The sequence below is a fragment of the Notolepis coatsorum genome (genome assembly GCF_963971535.1).
Source record: "Notolepis coatsorum genome assembly, chromosome: 8".
In the NCBI taxonomy this organism is placed as follows: Eukaryota; Metazoa; Chordata; class Actinopteri; order Aulopiformes; family Paralepididae; genus Notolepis; species Notolepis coatsorum.
The window spans coordinates 103,811,529-103,828,955 of NC_140172.1; the positions used below are offsets into that span (position 1 = coordinate 103,811,529).

General features: G+C 43.8%; 1 protein-coding gene across 2 annotated transcripts in view; it reads right to left on the reverse strand.

Moving 5' to 3' along the window:
* slc25a14 (solute carrier family 25 member 14) overlaps positions 1-17,035 on the reverse strand; it is a 48,204-nt gene extending 31,169 nt beyond the window's left edge. The window contains exons 1-4 of one of the 2 annotated variants that reach the window (XM_084320023.1): positions 16,876-17,035; positions 16,200-16,310; positions 14,921-15,059; positions 12,790-12,884 (exon numbers count right to left, since the gene is read on the reverse strand). In XM_084320023.1, the coding sequence (XP_084176149.1) occupies positions 12,790-12,884; positions 14,921-15,059; positions 16,200-16,263 (298 nt within the window). In that variant the 5' untranslated portion in view covers positions 16,264-16,310; positions 16,876-17,035. The remainder of the gene's footprint in view (positions 1-12,789; positions 12,885-14,920; positions 15,060-16,199; positions 16,311-16,875) is intronic. The other variant, XM_084320024.1, reaches the window with a different exon arrangement.
* Positions 17,036-17,427: the final 392 nt, after the last annotated feature.

Sequence of the window (17,427 nt, forward strand, 5' to 3'; positions counted from 1 at the left end):
ACTACCTTTGTACTTAATATTCGGCCACCCAGTACACGGCATAAATATATTATGATGAACACTGTCACGTAGATGAAACGGATCCAACACAAATGTACGAATTAGGTCTTTATTTCTACACAGCGATGGTGTGTAGAGCAAGCACTTAATCAAATCAATCACATTTATGAATGGAATTAGTATGCACTTTTATGGCAGGAGTATTCGTCGGTATATCAATAGAGAATGTCCAATCTCTGAAGGCGCAGGTGGTACATATACGACCTGGAATAGTTTAAGGAATAACAGCAATGATACTTTAATGATTATATACTGGACACACTAGGGGGGGTTAATCCGGTCGCTTGTAAGCCGACAGGAGTAGGAAGGGGGGGGGGGGTAGAATCCGGCTGCCTCATCCGGCCAAGGGTATCCCAGGTGAACCCACTGTAGTGCCGTTCAATGCGCCGGCGATCCTTGGACCACAGATGAAAGCAGGTGGACTCTTTGTGGGCCGGCTCTCTCCGGTCCACGGGGGAGAGACGTGAAGCGACCTCGTCTTGCAGAGCGTCTCCTCACCTTGCGTCCTCTCCAGGGGGGGGGGGGGTTCCAACACACGGCAGTGTCGGGGGTCTTTATCCATGGAATAATCAAAGTATACAAAGCATAATCCGTGCCTGGGAAGGCGGGCTGTCATCGGTAGAATAATCCGGTATACAGGTCCACTCGCTCGTCGGCTCTGGGGCTCCTCGGGTGCAGCTTCACGTGGGGTCAACCACCCTGGGTAAGCAGCCAGTTCTCTGCCCGAAACGATGGGGTACTGACTACGGTAGTATTCTCACCGCACGAAGCACTATATATTAACAGACTATTATTAGCTTAATAGACTACGTCCAACTCGACGATATAGTGCCAAATATGACTATTCAAATATTAATATACACGATGTCTCAATACCGATGGTAGGTGAACTTGGCCTTACTCCCACACGTGGCGTCGCGGGGAGGCTTTACGTCTGTGACTCTATTGGAGGGTAAGAAACTGGACTGAAAAGGAAGTCCTACTTTAGTAGCGCAGTATATATACGCACTATGAACAAATAGTCCCATTAGTGGTGCGGTAGCCAGATTCCTACGCGGAACTAGGACTTGTTCGTACATGTGGAGCGGTACGTTTGAACTGGGTCTGAGGGGTATGGCAGCCTGGCACCAAGGTCTCGACCAATAGTAGAATGGAGACTATTATGGGATGTTCAGTAGGCTAGAATGGATATTCAATGCATATTGTACAAGGAATATACAAGGGATATCAGGGAATATTAGAGAATATACAAATACAATTAAATATATATATATAAATAAATATATATATTCGGTTTAATCTGGCCCTTCACAACAACCGTGATACTGGAAAGATTTCGGAGGTGATTGTACCTGTTGTAATCATGGCCGATGGGTCTTTGTATAATACTTTAATCATATCAATGAATCCTTTTCCTAACCCCATCCTTTCTAATACTGCCCATAGATACGACCATTCCAACCTGTCAAAAGCTTTCATTGCATCCAGGGACAGCATCGCCTTAGGTGTGTTGTCTTCCTTGTTAGCATCTAGTACGTGTAGTAATCGTCTTATGTTATCAGTGATCAAGCGGCCTCTTATGAAGCCAGTTTGGTCCGGATGAATTAAAGACGTCATGTGCTTTTGTAGTCTGATGGCTAATACCTTAGAGTACAGTTTGATATCGGTTCCGAGGAGGCTTAAAGGTCTATAACTACCGCACTCGGTGGGGTCTTTGTCTTTTTTAAGGAGGACTGTTATGAGTGCAATATTGTCATTCTTATGGAAGTTCCCCTCCTTGACGGAGTATAAAATCATATTTAGTAATAAGGGTCCAATTTTGTCCCAACAAGAGAGGTACATTTCTGGTGGAATACCGTCTCTTCCAGGAGCCCTACCACTTTGCATTTCAGATATGGCCTCTCTAAGTTCATCTAGTGTGATCGGTGTTTCTAACTGTTTAGCGTCATCCTCTGAAAGTTTAGGGAGGTTAATTTGATTAAGATATGTGTCCATTTTGTTTTGATCGAAGGTCGTTTCTGATTTGTATAAGTTGGAGTAGAATTCTTTGAATGTCGTGTTTATTTCTTTGGGTTCTGTAACAAGTCCTTGTTGTGCTCTAATGGTAGTTATATCTGCAAATTTTGCGTTGACTTTTAATCGCATAGCTAATAGGTGACTTGGTTTGGAACCTTGGGAGTACTGCTGTTGTCTTGTGCTACGTATTTGCATTTCAGATTGTTGTCTGTATATGGCGTTAATCTCTTTTTTTAGTATATTGACTTGATTTTCCAGTTGAACCGAGTTGTTGTATTGTAAAGAATTAAATAACGTTGAGTAAAGCGTTTCCAGTTCAGCCAGCTTTGAGCATCGATTCTTGCATATTTGGGAGGAAAAGCTATCAGTGAAATCCTTGATCATTCCCTTTGTCGACATCCATAATATTCTGGGGTCCTGCACCGAATTCTCATTCATCCGTAGGAATACTGTAAGAGCTTCTTTGATTTGTGTAATGAATTCCTTGTTATTAAGCAGCATCGTGTTAAATCGCCATCTTGGGGCTCGGGATGATAGTATACCAAATGTTCCTTTTAAGAGTAAATAACAGTGATCAGACAATGCATTGGGTATCATTTCCACATCGTAGTTATCAAATAGTCTCGGGGTTGTGAAAACGTAATCTATTCTGGATAATGTGTTATGTCTCGCAGATCGACAAGAGTACTTCCGGGTCATGGGGTTGAGTGATCGCCATAAGTAAATTACACCTGTAATCTTCGACCAATCCTTTAATGCATTAGATGAATTTTTTTGTTTGTTGGAAAAGGAGGGGTTTGATTTGTCCATCCTTGGATTCCAAATGGCATTAAAATCCGCACCAATTATAAATGAGTATTCGGGAAGGTCTAACATTGCTCTGGTAAGTGTAGTGAAGAAACTAACTTCGTATAAATTTGGGGCGTATACCGCTACCAACGCTATTTTTCTGTTCTCGTGTAAAATCTTGGCTATAGTTATCCGACCATCTGCATCAGACCATACTCCCTTCAATTCAATATTCAACTTCCGTCTAACGACTATGGCTACTCCCCGAGTTCTCGTTCCAAAGGAAGAGTGACTAATGTTATGATATGTGTTGTCCGCTAACGTATCTATGTCTTTCTCTAAAATGTGCGTTTCGCTTAGCAGAGCCACGTCCACCTGTTCTTTTTTCATCAGTGTGAGCACGCTTTTGAGTTTGTGTTGTTTATTTATTCCACCAGTGTTCCAGATCATTATATTCAAACTAGACGCTTGACCACATTATTTATACCCTTCACATTGAGGGTTATAATTTTAAGATCACTCATGTCAAAAACTCATAATACATAATGTGTTGCATGAGTGCGTACTGGGAGCCTATTGAAGCTAATGTGGGCAGGTCTCTAAATGGCTGGAATAAGGAGGAGGTGAACGGAGGGGGGAGGGGGTGAAGTACATAAAAAAAAATCACCCTAACGTCTTGCACAGACGGGTTACACATAAAACACATATGGCCCATCCCTAATGGATGGGCTAAAATGATTAACATCGTTCCAGTGAAGCTGAGAGGAGTCCCGCCGCGGGAGAGTAAAGGGCCAATCTACCGAGTGATAAAATCCCTACAGAGATCGGCCCCTCTCCGCATATCATGAAGCTGTATAGCCCATATCAGATAAAGTGATACAAATTAAATTAAAAGAAAAGCAGAAAAGAAAAGAAAGGCGGGGAGAGCCCGGGAGATTACGGTGACTATGAGAAAATATCATCATAACCATGAACTACTGTAGCACTCCATAGGTTATAGATATGCTTGCCATATAGTTTTATCCAGACTACTCCATTCCAACTCATTGTGGGGGTTGGGGGGAGCCCCAATATTTGTGTGTCTGATATCAAAGCTGTACATTTCAATCGTAAAAACTAGTCGTTTAATACATAATAACCTATATCAGTATAATGTGAAGTGTGCCAGAAAGAGGAAAAAAAGAAGAAAGGAGAAAAAAAAACAAGCAACAAAACTAGAGAGAGAGAGAGAGAGAGAGAGAGAGAGAGAGAGAGAGAGAGAGACCTCAGTCCGTTCTGCATGAGCGCATTCCATCAGTCCGATCCATGTGTAGGGTGGGCAGTACCTTTAATCCACGCCTTTCAGATAGTTCTCCGCTTCTTGTGGGGTCTTGAAAGAGTGGTCCTCGCCGTTGTGTGTAATAGATAGTTTCGAAGGGAAGCGCATTTTAAATCGTATACCTTTTTTGATGAGCTGATCACACACAGTGTTGTATTTACGTCTTTCCATCCTGGTCTGATAGGAGATGTCTGGTCTGATCAGAAGTTTATTGCCCTCGTAGTTCAGTACGCCTTTCGCCCGTGCTGCTGTCGTAATTCGTTGTGCATCTCGCATGGTTTGAAATTGTATGACCACAGGTCTGGTTTTATCAGGCTGGATGTCTCCTGCAGCCCTGCGACACCTGTCAATCTTCACGCTGCCTTTTTCTGTATCGATATTAAGCAGAGTTGGAAGCCAGGTCTCGAAGAATTTAACAGGTTGTGTGCCCTCTGTCCCCTCTTTCAAACCCATAATACAAACGCTTTCACGTCGGCTTGATTGTCGGCATCTTCCGCCCGCTAGTAGTCACTGTTTTTTCCAGCTTTTTCAGTCTGTTTTCTGTTGTTGTTGTGTTGTCCTCGGCCGCTGAGATGCGGGATTCCACCTCTGTAATGCGTTTGGTATTGTCTGACAGTCGGCTATTAAAGCCCTCAAGTGTTGCAGTCAGGGCAGTACGCTTTAGGTCCATCAGGGCACTTATCTTTTCAGTCACATCGCGAACCACACGGGCAGCGATGTTTTCCCATTGACTTTCCTCGTCGCGGCCACCCGCAGCGCCAGGTTCAAGTTCAATTTCGACGTCGTCCTGTTTGTTTGTCGCTGAGCGAGTTTCAATTGTGGCGCGTCCTTGTCCTTTCTTCTTCTTCTTTTCCTCGTTGGTTGACATTATTAGGGTTACTCCAACTCTACCATGGATTAAAACTTTGTTGACTATAAGTAGTGTTTAAACTACCATTTTCTCGGTGGGGTTTGGGGAGAACAGCAGGAGCGTCTCTCTCACACTGACGTCATCACCGGAAAAAAACCAACTATTAAAGAAACTTGAAACTTGAACTTGAAACCCAGGTGTAATGATAGTTTGTTATCAGCGATCCAGGTGCAGATTTTGCCTAGTTCAGAGCAGAGGGTTTTTTCAACCTGTAACTTGTTCTTGTCAGAGACCAGCAGGGCTGAGTCGTCCGCGAACAGGAACAAGTTGCAGTCACAAGCTGACGACATGTCATTTGCATAAATTAGGAACAGTAGCGGTCCTAGTATGCTTCCTTGTGGAACACCACAGCTCACTGGGAGGGGGGGGGGGATAGGGTACCGTTTACCTCCACCATATGTTCTCTCCCCTCCAGGTATCCAGCTCACTGATAGACTTATCAAAACCAATTGCTTTTAGCTTGTCAATCAGAATGGAGTGATTGACAGTGTCGAAGGCCTTTTGTAGGTCCAGCATGACCATGCCGCGTCCACCTCTTGTTTGATGTGGTCGTTCAAATAGAGATGGAGTGGGATGTTCTGAAGCCAGATTGGAATTCGTAGATTCGATTTTTTTTTCTCCGCAAGGTACTTTTCGACCTGTTCGTATACTATTTTTTCCATGACTTTCGAGATGGAGGCAAGAATAGAAACAGGGCGTAGTTGCCTGGGTCTAATTTGCTGCCCTTTTTGTGCAGGGGTGTTACTCGCGCAATTTTGAAGTATTTTTTGTCTCTTTCATAGCGGTCAATATTTCGGAGTGCATCCACGGCTCAGCGCGATTTATTACCCTGGTGGTTCTTAGGGGGGCCATGTCGTTTAGTATTGTTGAACATTTGGTTTTGAAACAAAGCCATGTTTCTTCAACCAGTGTACCATTGAGCTCATCTGACCAGTCCAGGCTCTCCAGTTAAAGATTAAAGGCCTCACTAGAGTAGGTTTTGAGGTCTCTAGATGTGACTGTTTTGTGACAGCCGGCCTTTTGTTTTAGCTTTTTGCGGGTACAGAATATCATATAATGATCACTTAACCCGCATGCTATAACCCCTTTATTGGAGATCTTGGACTTGTCAGAGGTCAGGATGAGGTCAATGGTAGTCTGAGTTGATTCACATACACGTGTGGGTTGGGTGATCAGCTGGCTGAGGCCGTGCAAATCACAAAACCTATTGAAGGATTTGAAGACTGGTGCATCTTTTTGTTGCATATCAGTGTTCCAATCCCCAATAAGAATCTTTTCTGCATCCTCAGCTCCAGCTAAGCACACATCCAGTGCATCATAAAAGCCATTTTGATCTGGCGGTCTGTAAAATGTGCCGACTAGAACAGATTTAGCCCTTTCAAATAAAATGTCCACCCATACAGTTTCAATTGCCTCATAATATAGGTCAGTACGGTTAATTAATTTGGTGTCCTTATGAATGTACATGCAGACACCACCTCCATACTTGTTTCTATCATTTCGGACTATTGAATAATTCTCCAACTCTATTTCTGGATCTGCTACTGATTAATCAGGTTTAGTTCCAGAGAAACATAGTATGTTTACCTTACTGCTAATAAACAGTAGTCTTATTTCAGCCAGCTTATGTCTTAGGCTGTTTACGTTCAGATGAAAAATATGTAGTCCGTTTTTATTTGATGTGTTGTCGATGTCCTCGAGTTCAAGGTAGCTCTCTTCTGTTATTCGGTCTGTGGGGAGGGGGGGGCTCTGTGTTATCCGGGGGGGAGTGGGGGATCCTTTGATCAGGGTTGCTGTCCCGCGACGGGGGGGGGTGGGGGTGGGGGGCTGTGTTGTTATTATTTGGGCTGTGTGTTGGTAGGTGGGGAGGGGGGGTCCTTTGTCCTGTCCTGGTTTCTTCTGCTAGTGTCTATGTTCCTCGTTGGTGTGAAAGTCTGTAGTCTGCGACTACATGCATGTCACTGTGTGTTGTTGTAGCCACCGGGTAAATCGCGATTTTTTTATTAGTTTGTCATGACAAACCAATTACATAATCCAACATATGTGTAAAGGCACAACATATTCCAGTTAACGGTATCTTTTTTTTAATGATTCGTTACGGCGCAATCAATACTTCCATGCGTTCGGGACCTCCATGTTTTGGGGGTATTCATCAGAAAAATCGGATCCGGGATTCGGCTCCCATCAGTCGGGCAAGAACTGCGGGTTTTCAGCCTCTCTCCTCGAGCTTAAGGGGGAGCTTAGTATTCCTGCCTCTGAGGAGCGCGTCGCGGCTCATGCGCGCGCTCGGCCAATCAGAGCAACGCGGAAGCACAAGTTGGTTGCCTAAAGTGTTCACGGCACGCGGAGGGGACACGTGATGTAAGGCTTAGTCCACATTGCAGCCGGCTTGTGGGAGGCATGGCCTAACAACGTTCGAGACAGGGGAGGGTAGAATTGGACGATACGAAATTGGGATGGGAGAAAAATAGAAAATGGGAGAAAAAAAAGTACATAAAAAAAAAATTGTTGTTGCTGGAGCTCAGAGATTTGCGACCGTCCATGGCGAGCGTCTGTTTGAGGGGATTGATTGATTGAAAACTTTATTAACAGATTGTAGAGTGTGTACAATACAGTATGGCTCAATACACACAATTGTTAACTCAATCAGCGCCAGACCCGAGGAAAGTCAGGTTAACTCGCCAACCGTTCAGCGCCAGACCCGAGTATAGTCGGGTTTTCATCGTTATTTTTTTTTGATATTTCTACAGGCACACGGACTCTGGGTTAACATGGGGAATCATCCTGAGATCGCCAAAGTGCAATAACGGCTGCATCCTCCCAGGTGGCAGTATCGAGCACCCTTTGAAACCTTACAGTATATCTTGGCCTGTGTAACGTTCAAATGTCTCCGGGCGCAGTTTTCTTTGTCAGGCGAGTCGAGTGGTTATCCCGATCGCATTGAGAAGCGTCAAATGCCCCCGATGCATCTGCTGTGGTGGATTATGTTGGCGACACGATGGACACCAATACTGGGACTCGCGATCAGACAATTGGAATCTTTTTGGGGTACCTCCTAGTGAAGGTAAGGACTAAATTATATCAATCCTGCTTTGATCCAACCATGATTTCACATCGATCGCAACGCGTGTGTGTATGTAACGTTACTCCACAACGTATGCCGTTGGTGATGATCAAAGCATCAAAAAATGACCCCCCCCCCCCCCCCTTTCATGATGAAACATAATACCTATTATATACATTTGATTTGGAAATAGTAGCGTGTCCAGGTGAGAAACACCAACGCTTTTAGTGAAATTGACGTATTGCTGCATATCGTCGTTTTCTGGGATTAGACAGGATCACTCTAAAACTATACTTATATTCACCACGGTATAACACGCGAACGTATGGATGGAAAATTTTATTCTTTTTCAGATATTGAACGATAGATAGTGGATGTCAAATGGGCCATAGTATTGTATCCATAGCTATAATATAGAATATAGATATAGCCCTGCAAACACCGCCACTTATTCCCATCTCTTAAAGAGTGTTGGCGTGGTAGGAACAAAAGATGCTCAAGTCCATGGCGTCCAATGAGTTAAAGCCCAACTTGCAGGTTAAACCCTACTCTGCAATTATGGGTAGTTTACATCATTGGTATCTAATTAAAAAAAAATAATTCATTTGACGCCGGAAATTTCACTCAGAAATGGTTAAAAAGGTCCACGCACGAATAACATGCACGAGCAAATCTAAAAGCGTATCAGACGCTAGCACGGCCGTGACGTCACTTCAGGAAACGTATGCCTTATGCCCGTCCGGGTCATAGTACTACTGGATATATGGCGCTGGCTAACGTTAGCATTATGTCTACTGTCGTGAACCATTTTAGATCGGGGCATGTAGAGGAGTTTGGGGAACGAGTAAAATCATGTGCAGGTCCTCTTCTCAGACCTGTGTGGCAAAGCACTGCACACGCATCATGCAAGCTACACGTCGCTGCATGTTGATCAATGGTGGCCCACTCGGTGCATCACAGTGGGCTACTATTGTGCTAACAACGTGCCGCGGCGTCCGGCTTGTCGGCCGGCATGAGTGCCCGATTTGGTGTGGTTCTCTCCACTTTGTGTGCCCCCGTCCTCGCGGGTGTCCTGCCGGGGAGCTTGTGGACGCGACAACAGCGGCGGCCGTAGGGTGTTTGAGCCTGTAGCGTTAGTTAGCTCATAGCTATCGTGTACCACTAGCGTTACGGGCTCGAGCACCCTACGGCTGCCGCCGTTGTTGTTAGCACAATAGCTACCAAGCTAAGCTATGTTAGCTTCCAACGGTGTATACACAATATGTACAACGACACAATGATTTACATTATTACAAATATGGTAACGTGGTTGTGGCTTTTACAAATAGTGGTTAGCTTTAGAGATTGATGGCTATGATCACGGAGCAATAGTGTTGTTAGGTGAAACAGATACATTTTCATTCGGCTAGTAGTAGCAAGGCTCTCTGCCTGCAGTGCCTGCCACTAGCTGTGTGTGACTCAGAGCCCCCTGGTGCCCTGCACCTGTTGTGACGACATCATTTCGATTACACGCGCACGTTATGAACCATTGATTAAAATATCCACGTGCGTGGTGATTGTGTTGGGCAGACAAAATGTTTGATAAAAACGCTAAAACTGGGTCAATTTCAATAATTTCTTTCACCGTTGGCCTAGTCCACATTGTTTATTGAACAAAAATACAACATGCAAGTTGGCCTTTAAGGGGATGCAGACCAGAGAAAGACTTTCGTCTTGTTTACATCAGGGTCCCCCATTTCCAATTCATAATGACATAGGGGGGGTGCAAGGTGCAAGCATAGGGGGGGGGGGGGGGTTTGGACATGTACGGGGGCCAGTTTCGAATTGCAGCCTCCCGTAGGTGCTCTTTGAGATGCCACAAGACCTAGTATTTCAGTATTATTTATTACTGCCCACCCCTATACAGTATATATATATATACAGTAGTACACTCTTTAGTCACAAAAGCTAGGATAGTATTTGCAAAGGAATGAATCCCCCCCATCCTCTGCTCCTCCCCCTCTCTCTTTTGTTTAGACATCACATTACTGACGGCAGTTTAACTCACTCTCGCTCTTAACTCACATTGTTCTGTGTCAACACAGGTTGTCACGGCAGGTTAAAAAGGGACAGTTCAACCAAAACAGAAAATGTATATCCTCCCCCCCCCCCCCTTACCCAGAATGCCATTTATCCATTCAGATAGTTTTGGTGTGATTCACAGAGGTTTGGCGATATCGCCCCAATACAGTGGAGCTCAAGTGGCCTTCTTGACAACGGTCAATCTCCGCACAGAAGAAAGCGCGCCAGTACTCATCTGCACAGAGACAGTTGGCGGGCATACTTCAGTCGAAAAAAAATGTCTCAATGAAACCGTTGTTCACAATGAGGTCTGTGGATTATCACGGGTAACCGTGTCATGTTTTCTGGACAGAGACGTTGCTCTTGAGATTTGTATGTAATATTTGGCACAAAAGAGCGCCTGGGGTTGTGGAAAGATAAACCACCACATCAGCCAGCAGAGAGGTCTAGTAGTAGTAGACACCAGGCCTGCGTGATATTGACAAAATATCATATTACTAATTGCAATATGACCTAAAATATAATTGATTGCATCGGCTAGTTAAGCGTACATATATTAAATTCAATGTATCCAACTGAATAAAGTTCCTACCTCATTGGGTTTAGAAAATAGTCATATTGCATTCTTTGCAATATACAGTAGACATTGCATTCATTCATTCATGTTTGGTTTATCAATATAAATGTGATACAGTGTTTAGCCCTAACGGACAATTCGATGAATTAGCATTATGATGAAGAAAGAGGGAGGGGGAACTTAACCTCTTACCGGGCCGAGTCAAATGTAGCAAAGTGTATATTTTCAGCACTACGTTTGTTTACCAATTATTTTATTAGCTAAATATGAGCTTATAAAAATCTCATGCGCATTGCACCGGAATGAGAAGAAGCACTCATGGAATTGTTGTAGTCCTAAGAAAGAGGAGACCCAGGGCTTTTGATGTAAGTCTAGATTTCATAAAACTACACTACCCAGCTCACACCAGCCGACTACGGAAGTCCAACCATTTTCACGTCATCTTTCTTCTTTTTTGTTTAAGATTTTTTTTACAGCTTTTATGGTCAGACGTGACCGATAGAGGAGATGGAGAACAGGAGAAGATGTGGGGGAGGACATGCGGCAAATCCGTCCGGGAGCGGGAGGCGAACCCGGGTCGGCCGCGTAGGTCTGCTACGCAGTATGTTGTGCACCACTCAGGCGCCCCTACACGTCATCTTTCCGACATGATTTTCGTGTTTATATCTCACGGGTCGAACAGACCTCAACGTTATTCTCTGAAAATATGGCTAGGGCTTAAGAGGTTAAAGGGTTATTAGGTAAGTATGTTAGTAAAGGGTTTATATTTTGAAGTTTTTTTTAAATGTATAACTTTGGTCATGGGGTTACATAATAAAGGCAACAAAGATCAAGATGGAAGTACAGGGACCATAATCACAAAACCTCCTCAAAGTAGGAGTACTGATCTAGAGTCAGCTTCACGTATGATGGTTTGAATGAGGTCAAGAAGACAAGTATTCATGGTTGCAGACGCAAGATCAACGCTCCTATTCAGGGAACCTTTGTGAATACAAGCCCTGAACTGATTTCACTAAAACTCAATCAGGTTAAAATGAACACTGCACCTCTTTAATCATTCACTCGTTTGAACAGATGGCTAACTAGAAGCATGTCATCCAGGCTGACTTTTTTCCCCAGGTATGCAACCACGTCATAGCCCAAAATAGAACATCAACCATGCAAGCAAAGTGCCCAGGATAGCAGCTAAGGGAGGAGGCCCATGTAAACGCACTTGAGATAGTTTAGGGTGTGAAAACACAATAGGAACCACAGAGTGAGAAGGGAGGGGAGGAATTATGAGCTGAAGGTCTGAAATTAACATTTTGTCTCACCTGCCAAGGTGACTGGGGAAATTAAAAGATCCATCTGAGTGTCAACAGTGTTTTTTTCCACTGGCAAAAAATAACAGGTATTTTTGTAAACAAATGTATACATCCATCTCCATGGCATGAATTAGAATGCAAAACACATGGGCCTCTGAGGGTTACTTGCCAAAGGGAAAATGTACCTATATTTGGTGCTTGGCAGGTGGCAGAGGTATCCAATACGTTTTTTCTTATAAGCAACTCGCTTTTGTTTCTATTCACATTAGACAGGGTTTTCTATTGTCGTTTTATAATCCATGAGATGAATAAAGTTTCTACCTCATATAACCTTCACAACGTCCATTTTGACCATTTTCTTTGCTCTCGCAATGTTTACATCCTGTCCGTGTTAAGTTTCACTTTCGGTTCAGCAAAGTTGCACCCAGTCTGATCTCATTCGACTGACAGGCAGTTAGCTTGTTTGATTTTGAGGGAGATTGTGTAGAAGACCAATCAATTTGAAGCACAAGGGCGTGTTCACAGCGCAATCTTATTGTGTTCCAAGTCACACTTACTATGCTCAGTTTTTTTAGGACCAGTTCCATCAACTAGTGAAAAGAAAAACGCCATTGGATACCTTTTAATTTCAGATCCTAGGGATGACGGATGTAACATTACCAAGGCAGGGAGAAAGGTGAATGAACCCACCTTCTGGGTGAGTGACGAAAAACCTCTTCAGAGTGTTGTAGGTGCCAATCTTGATCGTCCCGTATGAGGCTTGCCTCAAGAGGGCTGGTGAAATCCTGTGTGTGGGGGGATATCAGAAATGTTAATTATAGTCAAAGAAAGGACCACGTTGAGGAAGGCTTGTTGGGTAGAGCTCCGGGCTCATGATCAGAAGATTGCCAGTTTGAGTCCTGGTCAGGCCATTCTCGGAAAGTGGTGTTGTTGTCCAGCAGGGAGCAGTCTGTCCTCTGGACTTGATAGATATTTTTATTTGTCCACTTTCGTGGAACTGGCAGTAACAATGCACCCGTTACAGTGATAGGGACACCGTTGGATGAGACGTTAAACCGAGATCCTGACTGAATTCGCTCTTAACACTTTGGACGCTGCAGCGATATGCGTGATGTGTGGTTGAAAGGCCAGCGTTCTAAAGTATAGGAATACGTGGCGGTGTTTGCAGGGCTATAACTATATTCTATATTATAGCTATGGATACAATACTATAGCCCATTTGACATTGAGTATCTATCGTTCAATATGAGAAAAAGAAAAAAAAATGCATCCATACATTCCCGTTTTATACCGTGGTGAATATGACTATAGTTTTAGAATAATCCTGTCTAATCCCAGAAAAAGACGCTATGCAGCAATACGTGCAATTCACAAAAAAACATTGTCATTTCTCGCCTGTACACGCTACTGTTTTGAAATCACATCTATATTATCTGTATTATGTTTCATCATGAATGCATGAACGTTTTTTGATGCTTTGATCGTCACCAACGGCAAACGTTGTGGAGTAAAATACACACATCTATTGTGATCGAAGTGAAATCATGGTTGGATCACAGCAGGATTGATACCATATAGGCCTTACCTTCACTAGGATGTGCCCCAAAAAGAATATTCCAATTATCTGATCGCGAGTCCCAGTATTGGTGTCGATCGTGTCGCCAACATAATCCGCCACAAATCATGGACCGAGAGAAATTCACGTTTCTCAATCCGATCGGGACAACCGGTCCCCTTGCCCAACCAATAGAAATCCGACCGGAGACCTCTGATCGAGCCACAGGCCAAGATATCATGTTTCAAAGGGTGCTTGATACTGCCACCTGGGTGGATGCAGCCGGTATTGCACATGGGCATTCTCAAAATGATTCCCCATGTTAACCCAGATGTCCGTGTCTGTAATGAATGAAAATATTGAATAAAAGCAATAACGATGAAAACCCGACTATACTCGGGTTTTCGGGGTCCTGGCGCTGAACGTTCGGCGAGTTAAGTGTTAAGGAACCCAGGGTGTCAAAGAGTAGGGGGTTCCACAACGTTCTTGGTCAAATTCCCAATCAGGTCTCCGACACCAAGGCCACCTAATCATCCCTCCCTTTAATTGGCTGATATAAATCCCTGTCTCCTGAGCCTTTCAAGCATTGTATAGTGTGATGTGTGCCTGGTGCCAGTGTATGGCAGCCATTGAGCTTGCATAGCCCAAGGTTGGGTGCTACACAGCGGTGGTGATGGAGGCAATTTCCATCCTATGTTGTAAAGCACTTAGAGTATCTAGAAACAACAAGCAATATAAATGCAATGATCATTCATTCATTCATTCATTCACTATTCTCATATAGTTCCCCTGAAACTTGATGGTTGGTTGGTTTCGAGGATATTTAACTATGGTTGATGGCATAGCTGCATGAAAAGTACTTGGGGAAATGTGACATTTTGAATGAATGAATACTTATTCATAACAATCCTGACTTTGAAGACACATGGAATGTTTGTATGAGCTTTTGCACCCAAAATTAACCATATTTCAAGGGAATAACATGAGGTTTGTTCGACTGGGCCGGGAAATATTCCATACTCCCATAAATCTTTAGGCAGATTCGTCAAAACAAAAAACTGACCTGCCAACCCTGAACACGTTTTTTGAGTACCACATTGATGGTGTAAATGCGCCACATGCAACTGATATGAAAATTCTTGACAGGTAGGCTACCGATTTATGCCTATGTTTGTACATTTCTCTTTCATCTCTTTCACAAACATAGCTTACCAAGGAAACACCTAACCAAAATAGTTTTCCCCCGCCCCAATAACTTTTCCTTACCCAGAGTAGAGCGCCTTGACGCCCTCCTCCTTGCCAATTTTGAACAGGGCATGGAACATGCCCCGGTAGCGTATCTCCATGTACTGGGACTGGCCTTGCACCTGGAGCCGAGTCTTGGTCAGGTCGATGGGAAATGTACCTGGGGGATACATTTATTTTATTTTTATAAAGTTGTTTATTTGATAATTTTATGACACAAGATTACACATACAACAAATGCACTTGGGTTCAAAACAATTGAGGATACAAAACAATGACAGAGGCAGAGAGAAGGGATCGGGTTACAGGCAGAGATGCAAATATTGTACTTGTTCCCTTTCCCATTTTGCCTAGCACTTGGTCAGTTGTTTGCAAAAGAAGAACATGGCCAGTTATTTGCAAGAGAGGGGCAGAGAGAGTGAACTGTTGTTCCAAAAGGGCTGCCAAGGGGTGCTGTCAGTGTTTTAAGCGCGTTCTTATATCCCTGGGATGATAAACGAAATTGTGCCTGGGTCTGGGGACAGTAACAACCACATTACAACCACAATAGATGATGTTTTTTTGGGACAAATTAAACTGTGATCGACTAGTTAAAAGGTGTAGCGTCTGCTGTTCTTCACAGGGCACATTAAGATGGCAGTGTTTGGATTTAGGTTGAGGGCAGTGTGGAAGATTTTACAAGCCCACCTATAATTTCCAGTTCACTGCTAGTGAAAAATGTGCCAGGATTTGATTGGGGCTGATTAAGATAATATTAGAGATAGCAGCCAAATATCTCCATCAAGCTAATGCCCCAAATCCTCTGGGTTCAATTGTTTAGACAAGTTGTGTATTTTGGGGTAAATAGTGCAACCATGAAAGAGCTAAATATGTTCTTTATAAATGCACAATGGGGGTGAGGAGGATGTAGGCACGCCACAGGCAGAATATGCAAATGTGCATTGAAGTAGTATGCACGCAGCAATAATATTGCATAGCACGGACTGTAAGCCACATGTCTACATGTACAATTGCATTTGCACATTTGCATCGGCATAGATCAAATGTGGCCAAGTGCTAGCATTATTCAACCCGATTGCGCCATTCATCAACTGACGCCATTGCCAGCAGCAGCATCATCATTCAGAAGATGCTACTGCAGAACTTCAGCGTGGGATTATTGTACAACAACTGAAAACAACAACCCGATTTACGCACATATCACACCAAACTCTTTGGAACAATGCAACAAACCAGTACAACATTAATAAAGAAATTATTGTAAAAAGTCAGTCTATAAGTCTTGTGGTGCATCACGTACCGAATTCTGCGACAATCGAGGCCATCCCTCCGTAGATGAAAGGCTTCCAGTTGAGGCTCGCCATGTCTGTGGCGGCGGCGGCGGCGGCCGCTTCTACCTGCTGCAGCCCCGCTAGGAACAACAACAAATAAACGAACTGTTGCAATCGCACATAATATAACATCTCGGTAGCAGGCATTGATTAACTGATGCTACTACTACGGACCAGACTCCTCCTCAGCATCAGCACCCGAGACTACTACTGCGCCGGAAACAGACGCCTGCTGTGAGAGAGCCATCATGTTTCTGTTGGGGTTCCTATTGGCTGTGATTTACGTCAATCAATGCATCACCGGCAACGTAGCCACGGAAAACAAAAGACAGTGTGACAGCTCGGTGACATTATTAAAATAACAGTGCAATCAAAACCTAAGTAGTTATAATTATAAGCTAACAAATAAACTATACTTTAATTAATTGAAGTTAATGTGTACAAAAGCTGCACATTTTTAGCAGAACATTTGAAAGGGACGATGGCTCTGGTTGCTCGATCCCCCACATGATGAAACAGATGGCTGTGTGACTTAGCAGCATGCTAACGTAACAGCTAGCGGACACTTCTAGAAATCTACACATATAGTCGGAGTTAGCTTGCTAGCTACCATGCAATGACTATCATATCCATAGCGTCGAGTACCTGTGGTCTTGTTAAAAGCCGTGAACAAGTGCTATTTTATTTTCGTCTCCATGGCATCCACAACGGGGGTAAACTCACTCAATATAAAGAAAGAGCAGAAAAGTTGTCTCCTCCCACCGCTAGTTCAAAACCACACAGACCACCGCAACACTTCCGGTATTTTGATCTCATGGGAGAGAGCGGGGGGGGGGGGTTGTAGGCTTCAGTCGTATTCGCTCAGTCGCTCATTCATTAATTGTAGCCCCCGCGCGCTCTCTTTCCCTCTTCACGAGCTCCGTGTACGGGCGGCTGCCTCTTCACTTCCGCTCCCATGTTAACGGACGATAGTAGGCACACTCAATGTACAGTTTTGCTTGTCTATACAGTGTGCCCCCCCCCCCCAACCACCTCCAATGTAAATTACCCAGTATGGTTGTCAATATCCCAGTGTACCCAACCCCCCCCACCCAACCTCCTCCAATGTACAGTTTCTACGTCAAATGTATATACTCCCTTTTCTTGACTCCTTCTGTATCACAAACAGTACTGTATTTGCAAATCTGGTATGTCATA